We start from the raw sequence: 10,511 nt of genomic DNA on the forward strand, positions 1-10,511 counted from the left end.
TGGCAAATTTTTATATATATATATATTTTTATATATATTTTTTTTTTTTTTTTTTTTTTTTAATGAATTTAGGACACTCTAAGGCTTTAGTTTTAGTTTAATGAATTTAAGCCTTGTTAAAGGATGTACAGACACTGAAAGAAAACAGAGGTAGTACCTGAATCTCTGGTTTGGGTACATAAAGGGTCTTTGGCTGAGCAGCGACTGGAGCTTCTTCTTCTGCAAACTTCAGGATGACGTCAGCCTGTTGAGAGGTTACAAGTCAGTTTCAGCAACACTTAAGATATGAGAAACCGCCATTTCCCAGAACAAAGCCTGGATGAACACTGACCACGTTCCACAAGATGGGATTTTCCAGGGTGGCATCTCCAACCATGAGGTAGAGAGAGTAGGTACCAGACATGGAATCGAACTCCGACTTCCGTTCAGCCGTGTCCAACTCGAACTTGTAGAGGTTCTTGCTGTCAGGTTCGGCGACGAATACGACCTCCTGGCCAGTTTTCTGATTGTGCAGCCGGACAAACGTCTTATAGGGACAACAAAGGCATTGGGTGTTAACCACAGTGATGAGTTCCAACTTTCGGTCAACCAGATGTATAATTTAGCGATAACAGCGGTAATTATAAAAGCAGAAACAACAGCTCAGAGTACAGCTACGTACCTGGTGAGGGGTGAGCTCCTGCTCATTGTTGACGTCAACCAGCTGGAAGGACATGGCAAAGTTCTGGTGGCTGTCTGCTGTGAAAGAGCTCTTGGCTTTGGAGGGATACTGCACTCTGCGTTCAGACCAAAGGAAGAGACAACAAGCACCGTTAAACATGTTGCCTCTTGGTGTGCAGAGCAGCAGCTCCAGAGGTCCGCCATGTTTCCTGACCTGGTGGTCTTTGTGCCGATGCTCTGGTCCTTGTCCACCACAGAGAGGTCCATGTTAGTAACGGCAACCTCAGTGGAAACTTTGACCTTCAGCTGCAAGTCGACAGTTCAAATGAAACAAGGGATATCATCAGTTCAGGTCCTCAGTAACCACAGGTTAAAATATGATGCGTTTTGCAAAGCCACAAGAAAACAATACAATAACACATCATTATCTAGGCTAATTTCCTGCCAACTTAACATTTTTAAACAGAAAAGCATGGTGGGCCGCTGGTGGACTGCCCTAGCAAGTTTTCTGGAGGAAACCCTGACCCTACTGTAGAGTGATGACCAAACTGCTCCATTTTTTTAGGCCTTCTTCTGCATGGCTCGTGACAAACTTAAATGTGTTTGATTTTTCAGCAACCAGTGGATTCCTTCTGACCACTCAGTGGCTGAGTGGTCAGAAGGACCACTCAGTCCTCAGTAACCTATTTTGAAACCTATGTTTCAAAATAGGTTCTAAAAATGGGGTTGATACCACATAATCATGTAGGGTTTCTGCAGGTTTCACCAAATCAGTTCTGTGGATACTTTTGCAAGGCACTGTATCATAAAATTAATGGATACAAGGACAAACTGGTTGAGATCGCTGTGGTGCTATGACTCATGTTGCATTCTCTTTTGAATGGATATACAAATGTGCCGTGATCCAAGCAGACACTAACACACGCAGCACGCCGCTGAGTCAAGCAGCTGTGGCTATTATTAGACTAGTTCTGGAGTGTGTGTGTTTGTAGGGGTCAGTGTGTGTGTTTTAGGGGTCAGTGTGTGGGTTTGATTTGGAGGTCTTTTTGATGGAGTCATATATAGAGAGAAGCTGTTTAAATTCAGCTCTGATCATTCCAGTTTTCTCTTTATTCAACAGGTAAATATTACAAACATTAATCATGAATTCCTCATTGGATGAACTCAACAGAAAATAAAGGGATTGCAAAGTTATCCTTGTTAATTTTTATCTTTCTAATAAACTTAAAGTTTTCCATTTTGCATTTGCCTGTAATAGAAGACTTGGTCACGGGTAAACAAATATATGTTTAATAAAAAGGAAATAGTATTAAAAAGAATCAGAATGGCATTGGTCAAAATTGGAAACTAATTATCAAATATATCTGAAATCTAGTACTGGCCAGACAAGAAGATCTGTGCATTTCTCTAACGCCATCACAATTATACAACTGTGATTAGATATTTGTATCTTTTTTGCCTTAGCCAACAATAGAATAGTTATTATAAAACTTTCAATGACAGTAATTCTGATTAACCTTAAAAACGACCAGCATCTGTGTGGAATGAATACAGGACACAATGCCAGTAATCAACACTAAATGTAAAAGGCTGATTCCTTTTAACAATTTCTACATAAAAGCTTTGTCAAAAATAAACATGATTATACATAATTGTTCTTATTATTCAGAGGTTTTGTTCCAGGTTTAGAAAACAATGTGAATACACTGTGCATCTTTGCTTGTTCATTACTGCCTAAATCAATCTGGATGAAATGTTCCTGTTCATGTCATCTGCCGTCCTCAACCCATCACAGCGGAGATCCAAAGTACAAGAATTTATCTTTTTTCGCAGAATAAAAATTTCACATATTGGTTGGTTTTGACCCAAAGATTAAGGAAAATGTGCCACACTGGATTTAAATATGTACATTTTTGCTCACTTCTATTTAACCAGCCGAGACTCACTTTGGTGGTGTCCAAAACCAAACAGCAAAAGAAGCTGCTATAATACGAAAAAAATACCCACTATGCAACGCTAACAAACAGAATGATTCAGTCTCGGATTATCAAATTAGCAATATTGCTTCAGTTCCTAATGTTTTACAGCTATGGTCTTTTTTTATTTTGAGTTGTACTTTTTTAGTTACTTGACTGTATTATGTTTTAGATTGTTTTGTATGTATATTTCAAACTGGTTGCTCTTGAAAAATGAAACCCTTTGTTTGAATGAGATTTACAAGTAAAAGTAAAATAAAAATGTCAAAAGGTTTCTGGAACTTTCCTTATTCTTCTGACATAATGAAAATTAGAAAAAAAAACTTCAGAGTAGAAAATAGTGAACACTTTAAAATCCAAGATGGCATCTTCTCGTACATTTTGACAGTCATGGCATGTTTGCCAACATTAAAGCATCTGAACAGACATTTTAGCTAGCATTCCATGCCCCATAGAACAGGAATTATGAGTAAGCATGCCAATATTTAACACTTATATTCAAATTAAATATGGAGATTAATCACTGGAATCTAATTAATCAATCAACTATTAACTAATCAAATGTGGAGGTAAGCAAAGTTCCACAAGCAGAGAAGTAGTTTATAGTCGCCTACACTTGACCTAAACATGGCTAGTTAGTGAAACTATTCGTACCTCAATGTGATTGGCCACCAGTCGGCTGTCCCCAGTCACACCAATAGTGAACTGGTAATATCCACTGGCCGGCTGGCTGGACATGAAATTCAGTTCAAAGACGCCACTAAAAACAGGAGAAAAGAACAACACAGTAAGTGATCAGCAGGACTGCTGCCCACACCCATATGGGATTCATAGTTATTAAGGCAGAACATGGAGGAAACCAGAGCTGCATTAGCTTTGGGAATTGGTAATCAGGTATTCTTGTTGTGGATTAGCATTGCACGATATTGCAAAAACATATCTTGATGTTGTTAAATATTGCCATTAAATTGAAAATAATTTCTCCTTATTAATTTGTGCTCATCATAACAAGTCATATTGCAGTTCTATATATTTTTGCAGCATTGGCATCAATGCATTCACACAACTCGAATGACCTCACTGTGTTTATTTTTTTTTTTTTTCAGATTTCAAAATATTTACCATTTTTAGGACATGATTACTCCATGACTTTTGGCATTTAGAACTTTAACTTTTTTTCTTAATTTTCTCATTTAGAACATATTTTCTATAGGTTCCTGCTTTTGGCACAGCTACTTCGGCATTAGGTTAGTTAAAGGCTAACATTCAAACTGTAACTGAGTCCAGAGGCAGTTAGGTATGTTCAAAGGAGAAAACATTTGAACATTTTCATAAAATTAAAGCTAGAATCAGCAGTTAAAACTATTATTTCCACTCAGAACTACCCCTGTCACATCAACAACTTTTGCTGGATGATGAATTGTCCCAGAAGTTATTGTGATAAGGGATAATATTAGTGTTTTGAAACCATTTGCAAGTAATAGAGTAATGGCATAATGATGCAAGAACACATTCTCGAAGATCAATAAACTTTAAATTCTAATGAACATTTTACACTGGAACTGGAAGACATTTTAAATATCCAAAATAAGTAAACAAAACAACAAATAAAATTAATTATGAAGTTGCCGCAAACAAAATTCTCCTTCAAAAAGAAAGTTCTAGTTGAGACCAAAACACCAGACTGAAGACTTATCATCCAATTTTTGTTTGAAAGAGAAGAAAGGGTGAAATGATAAATTATGCAGTTGGAAATTATTAAATTTGTCACTGATTCTGCTTAATGAGTAATTGAATAATCATTCATTATGTGATTTATTGATTTCTTGTGAAAGGCCTACTCATATCTAAGTCACTTATCAGCTTCATTGTAAAACCCTGTAAGGATTGTTGCTTCACTTTAGCTTTTTAGCTAATTTGAGTTCCTCTCTTCAGCTGAAAGCATTCGCACTACACTTTCACAGGAAAACTTAGTGCAAATGCACCGCTACAGGTATCCTAGTATCTAGTGGAGTAAAATTGGTTCCATATGCAAGTATCGACTGATAATGCTTCACCCAAAATTAAAGAAATCAGGCTGATCAATCTGTGCACCTCTAAAAATCCCTCTCCATGTCACCCCCAAGGCCAAGTTCCTAGGGGAAACCCTAGGAAATAATATATCTGTTAATCTTGATCATTTTTTTTTTATTTTAAACTTTTAAGGCTTAGCAATAATACAGTTTCTTTCTCTCCTTCCTCAGCCACTTTCCTCCTCCTGTGAGGTCACCTCCGTCATACTTACTCATTATGAGTGAACGGTGCCTGGTTGAGAACGGCGGTCTTGGAGGCCACAGCGTATGCAGACTCCACCAGAACGCTGGCTGAGGCCAGAGGCTGGGACATGACGTCAGTGACCAGGAGCTGGAATAAAACACCCAGAGCCATGACATCACCACCGTGATGGCGTTACAGACATAAGATTATATTTGCTTTATGTTTCAAGAACATAATGACATTGGAGTGGTGTCCTCAGTGATAAATAAAAAAATAAAGAAAGTCTTAAACAGTCTGTAGGGTGCAACATAAGGGTGTGGTGTGTTTGCAGGGGGGCAGAGAGGAAGGAGGGTGAACAGATTGGGAAAAAGCTGTTCTTTAGTGGAGTGGTTGTGGCAGGATGCGGCTAGTGGGCGTACCTGCAGGGTCGGCTGGTTGTGGGACACGGTGGCCGGGCCCTGAGCGCTGACCACCACGGGGACGTGGAAGCGGTTGTTGGACAGGGCAGCAGCGGCGCTCGCCACGCTGAACGCCTCGGACAGAGAGTCCCATGACTTCTTACTGAAGATGGAGTTGACCAGCTGGATGACCTGGTCCTGAAGGGAGAGAAAGGGTTTTCAGGTAGGCAGATTTGGCTAAGTTGCAGCGATAAATGACAATATTGTTGTTTTGAGACAATTTTCTAGCAATATAACAGTAATGGCATCATAATGCAATAACACATTCTCAAAGATCAATAAACTTTAAATTCTAATCAACATTCAACACTGAAACTGGGAGACATTTTAAATATGCAAAATAAACAATAAATAAAATGAATTATGAAGTCTCTGTAAATAAAATTGTCCTTCAAAAAATGTTCTAGTTGAGACCCAATCACTAAACCGAAAAGTTTTATCATCCAGTTTTTGGTTGAAAGAGAGAAAAGAAAAAGTGATAAATCATTCTAATGGAAATTACTGAGCTGGATCATGGAACTAATTGATTTATTGGTTATTACGACAGGCTTACTTACAGGGGTATCAGAGGAAAAGCTGGGAAGATGCGAGAACTCCTACCTCCTTGAGAGGCGGCTCCATATCCACGTGGTCCGACAAGCCGTACGCCGCCGCCACAAACAGGGCAGTGGCCTCCAGCCCCTCCTCAAACTGCAGGTACACGCCTCCCAGGTCGTCCAGGCGAGCTGTCAGATCCTGAGAGAGAAAACACAAACCTCTCAAACAGATTCCACAGCGGCAATACGGCACCACCTAGTGGAGGCTGGGAGAATCACCTCAATCTCCTCCAGGATTCCTCCCAGTTCTGCCTGCTGGGACAGGCGGGATGCGGCCTGCAGGGCCGAGATGATGCTGCACACAAACATGTGGAGTAAGGTAGTGTTCAGAGGAGCTGCTGATCGAACCGATTCCACGTTTCACTTACGCCATGACGTTGTCCTCCTTGTTGATACGCGCCGTGAGGGCACCGACCACTTCCTGTGAAGCGAGCGGGAGCCCCAAGGAGCTGAGAGCGCCCACTGCCCGGTGGATCTGAGACATGGACGAGTCCTCGCTGACCGCTGCCAGGAGGATGTCCCTGGTTTCATTGGAAACAGGGATCTAAAAAAAAGGGCCAGTGTTATTTCCACTGCATTAAATGTAAGACATAGAACACTTCCTATGCTGTTCAATCCTGCTGTGTAAAAAAATTGTCAAAATATAATCAGTACTAATAATGAAAATCTGATCAATTATATGGGTTTCTTTGTATACGTTTTCTTCATGGATCTTAAATGACATTTAGTGTTTGTATTTTTTGTTTGTTTTTTTTTATTAGCAGTTAAAGCTGTTAGCATGTCACAGCAACAGTGTTCAGTCAGAGGCCTCATTAGATGTGTCACAGACTGACTGCCACTGGAGATCCTTCCTACCCACAGCAATACCATCCCCAACAACTTTGAAGATACAAGTTACGACAACATTCAGTTTCCTTTAAGGATAAATAAAGTATATTTGAATTGAAGTGGAAATTTTGTTAATGCTCTTTATATTGTCAATCTTCTGTAGTGACCGTTTTGTCTTTAAAAATGACAATTTCTTCCTTTTATTGGCTTTTATTTATCCATGTTCTGTGGTCAACAAAACTATGAATAAACTAGTGTGGGGAATGTAAATGAGCAGGATAATAGTTCATACCTCACATCCTGAAATGGCCTTACTGGTTTCAGCAGCAAAAAACAGAGAATCAACACTACCGGGATCCAGCTGGGATTTCAGGAACTGGCAAACTTCCTGCAAAACAGATTTATAAAGATAACCCCATGTAGGACAACACATAATGAACGGAATCGTCGGTGAGATGAATAGTTTTTGCTCAGAACCAGAAGCGGTGAATATCTTACTGCAGGATCCGGAACAGCTGCTCCGAGCTTGGTGAGCCCAACCACAGAGTAGTATGCGGACTCCAGGTCGTCGTACGGTTGGTTCAGAAGATTCTGGAGCCGGCCCACATCAGACAGGGACAGGTGGTGAGACGGTGTGAGAGCCTGAGCTCCAGCAAGAGCCAGGCTGAGGAGGAGAACCCCGAATAGCTCTGCGGACACACAGCCGAAGTTAGCAAGCCCACCGCTTGGCCTGAGCGCATGCTTCATTATTACATTACATAGAAAAGACACATACACATAACTATATATTTTATTCATTCATTCATTTATTCATTCATTCAATTCAGATAAGTCTCGCGCTGACTGAAAGGGTTAGCTAAGAGCAGAACAGGCTAACCTCGACAGGAAGCACCGCAGCGCGTGCAGCAAGAGGCTTTTTCATCTAATTATATAGTTAAATATTCATTTATAATATAAATTGAATGAACAATACGAATCAGTAGCACAAAATGTTACATTAATTATTTGAATATACTCACTGGTCTGAATCATGTCTTGCAGTCTAATGCAGCGTCACCAAACGCACGATTGCTTCCGGTGTCCCAAAGAGAAACCTGTCAGGTTACGGATAACTTCCGTCTCCAATGGTTGGTTTCAAAATAAAAGCATTAAAGCATGCAAAACAGTTTGTGATTTATATCCAAATTTTACAAAAGCCTCAAAATCACGTCATTACTTTAAACATGTCAATATCCATTTTGGATTTTATGTTCGAGAGAGTATTAGGACCCGACAAAGATACTTTTCAAAAATCAAAAATAATAGGGAGACGCATTACCTGAAAAAAGTCGTAAAAATATCGATATGACGTGACCTACTCGTAAAGCCCATGGTTCTTTCTTTGAAATACTCTGTCGTTTGCACAGTCGTTTTAAAGTCCTACTACCAATATTTTGATGTTGATGTGTTAAAAGATTAGGTATGTGCAATTATACAACCAATACACAGGTACAGATTCGTAGGCAGCACAGCATTCCTTTTTATTTATGTATTTTTTCTTAGTCTGTTCATGATCGATCGTACATTCGTAATATCAGAACTCAAAGAAGAAAAAACCGCACCTAGCTGGAAAATATCTATTTTATTTACGTCTCATCTTCTTTTCTAATTTAATTTCTAAACAAATAGCCTTCGTTTGCTTTGAGTCCTATGAGGTCAAACAGCAAAAAAAGAGCCAAACAGGTGCAGAACATACATTTGTTTTTATTCAACTTGTGAAACGGTCACAAGAGTAAAACATATTAGCCTAAATATATTTACAAAGAGTGCCTTACAACCCATCAACCTTTTAAACAGTGCTAAGTGAAGTTCTCTACTTTATGACTCTTGCATAAAATTTAACAGGCTGAACCATTTTTTTCTTAATAAAACAAGGTAGTGGGCCAACTTTATTTACGGGTTATTCATGTAACTTTGCAACATGTTGGTTCCTCCCCTTGCGGTGGGGAAACCTAAAAACCACATGATCCCTCAGCCTACCATTGACATCTAGATCTTCTCCATATGATGACTAGATATGGAAACTCTACCTGAGTGTTTGTAGTTCACAATGTTACAAAAAATGGCTACATTTCAGATACATTATGCCATGTAAAACCCTTACTGTTCACTGATTCGTTACTCTTACAATCACTGTTCTTTTCTAACAAGTATGATCAACAATAATGGGAAGTAAAGCACCACTGCAACATGAGTCATTTTAACTGTCGGTGTCTTGTTTGTCGTTTCTTTGTTTTCCAGGGAGGCAGAAGGATCTCAGGACAGAATCAGAGCCCGGCTGGGTGGATGGCTCTTCAGAGAGCGGAGGTAGCGTCTCGCCTTCTCCGTCATTATGAGCTGGTCTTTAGTTTGCCCACAAACCACCTTCTTCCATTCTTTTGACATCTGGAAATAATAAAACATATACAAATATGAAAAATGAGATTTTTTTTAATGTTCTCAATTCGAAAACTACAGGAACCTACAGGTGCAGGAGGTGCTGCACTGGGAAATATGGTTGTGTCGCTCGGTCCCAACAGGAAGCCCTGGTCTAATATGTTTTCATGCCTCTTGATGCAAAACGATGAGGAGTTGAGACAAACCGTCACCGGTTCTTCCTGCGACCAAGAAGGAGAGACGGAAAGCTCAGTGTTTAAGGGCGCTCGTTCTGCAGGGAAGCCATCGTTCCATCCATTACTACTCCACCTTGATGCTGCGTTTGGCCTCCGCTTTGCTGGATTTGCGCTTGGATGTTGGCACCACCTGGCAGTCCATTACATCTAGAGCCAGGGACTTCCGAACTTTCTTCATAGGAGGGCGGTGCTGAGGTCAAAACACAAATAAAAGAAATGAGCATCGGTGGGAAAAAAAATAAATCCGTTTCTTTTGAAAGGTCACCCAAAATTTAGGAAATCATGGCTGATTTATGGGTGCAGCCCCAGTACTAAGCCTCCAAGACTTTGTTTGGTTCTCACCATTGTTTTGCGACGGGGATCAGGTGGCGTTGCCTGGACGACAACCATGTTAATGCCTGCTTCTCTCAGGATGACCTCGTTGATGTCGTCTTCGAGGTTCGGAGTCTGAGGCTGAGAAGGCAAAGCGGGAAGTGAAGGTAAACTCTAAAACAAGGAGGTAACGGTTTCTGGAGCCTCAGAGCGGCGCTCACCAGAGGCTGCAGGGGGCCGTACTTTTCCATGGCATTTTTGAACGGCGTCGGCGTCCGTGGGGTTGTGCTCAGCTCCGATTTGTGGTTAGGTGTAACAAATCTGAAGAAGAAGAAGGAAAAAAATGTTGGTCACGCTTATCTGTGTATGGAATATGCAGTCCGAGCACAATCACCAGATTCCATTGCTTACACTGAGTTCTCCTTCTGGGTGAGGGGGGTCTTGTCTCGCTGCAGCGGTGTGGTCACTATGACCTTCTGACTGCACACTGGCGTGGATGTGAGGGAGGGATTCTCCAGGTCATGAGAGTCCTGCTTCGTCCACAAGTTCAAGAACTGAAACAACAAACAGGAAAATCAGCAGCAGGCCTCAGAACTGTTTGGGTTTCTCTCTGCAACATGGCCGCTAGACGAGACGGCGTAACAACACATTCACTTAGAGAATCAGCTGGTGACCGGACTATATGGACCTCAGTGGTACCGGGTCACGGAAACAACACTTTCAATACTGATGAAAACTAGATCTGTACTGATCCAATATTAATATCTGCATCAG

General features: G+C 40.6%; 2 protein-coding genes across 3 annotated transcripts in view; both read right to left on the bottom strand.

Moving 5' to 3' along the window:
* rpn2 (ribophorin II) overlaps window positions 1–7,894 on the bottom strand; it is a 14,327-nt gene extending 6,433 nt beyond the window's left edge. For both annotated transcript variants that reach the window (XM_015014315.1, XM_015014314.1), the window contains exons 1-13: window positions 7,794–7,894; window positions 7,273–7,463; window positions 7,067–7,162; window positions 6,315–6,490; window positions 6,166–6,241; window positions 5,951–6,085; window positions 5,312–5,488; window positions 4,921–5,039; window positions 3,291–3,396; window positions 875–966; window positions 662–776; window positions 332–526; window positions 158–244 (exon numbers count right to left, since the gene is read on the bottom strand). In XM_015014315.1, the coding sequence (XP_014869801.1) occupies window positions 158–244; window positions 332–526; window positions 662–776; window positions 875–966; window positions 3,291–3,396; window positions 4,921–5,039; window positions 5,312–5,488; window positions 5,951–6,085; window positions 6,166–6,241; window positions 6,315–6,490; window positions 7,067–7,162; window positions 7,273–7,463; window positions 7,794–7,806 (1,578 nt within the window). In that variant the 5' untranslated portion in view covers window positions 7,807–7,894. The remainder of the gene's footprint in view (window positions 1–157; window positions 245–331; window positions 527–661; window positions 777–874; window positions 967–3,290; window positions 3,397–4,920; window positions 5,040–5,311; window positions 5,489–5,950; window positions 6,086–6,165; window positions 6,242–6,314; window positions 6,491–7,066; window positions 7,163–7,272; window positions 7,464–7,793) is intronic.
* A 603-nt stretch (window positions 7,895–8,497) lies between these two features.
* On the bottom strand, window positions 8,498–10,297 carry LOC106934422 (myb-related protein B-like; the record flags this gene model as incomplete). Its single annotated transcript, XM_015014307.1, has 6 exons — window positions 8,498–9,198; window positions 9,279–9,410; window positions 9,499–9,615; window positions 9,768–9,878; window positions 9,959–10,058; window positions 10,149–10,297. Coding segments are annotated over 6 exons (738 nt in total), but the record flags the coding sequence as incomplete, so codon positions are not given.
* Window positions 10,298–10,511: the final 214 nt, after the last annotated feature.

The sequence above is a fragment of the Poecilia latipinna genome, unplaced genomic scaffold (genome assembly GCF_001443285.1).
Source record: "Poecilia latipinna isolate Pla-1442-1.1 unplaced genomic scaffold, P_latipinna-1.0 Scaffold1804, whole genome shotgun sequence".
Lineage (NCBI taxonomy): Eukaryota > Metazoa > Chordata > Actinopteri > Cyprinodontiformes > Poeciliidae > Poecilia > Poecilia latipinna.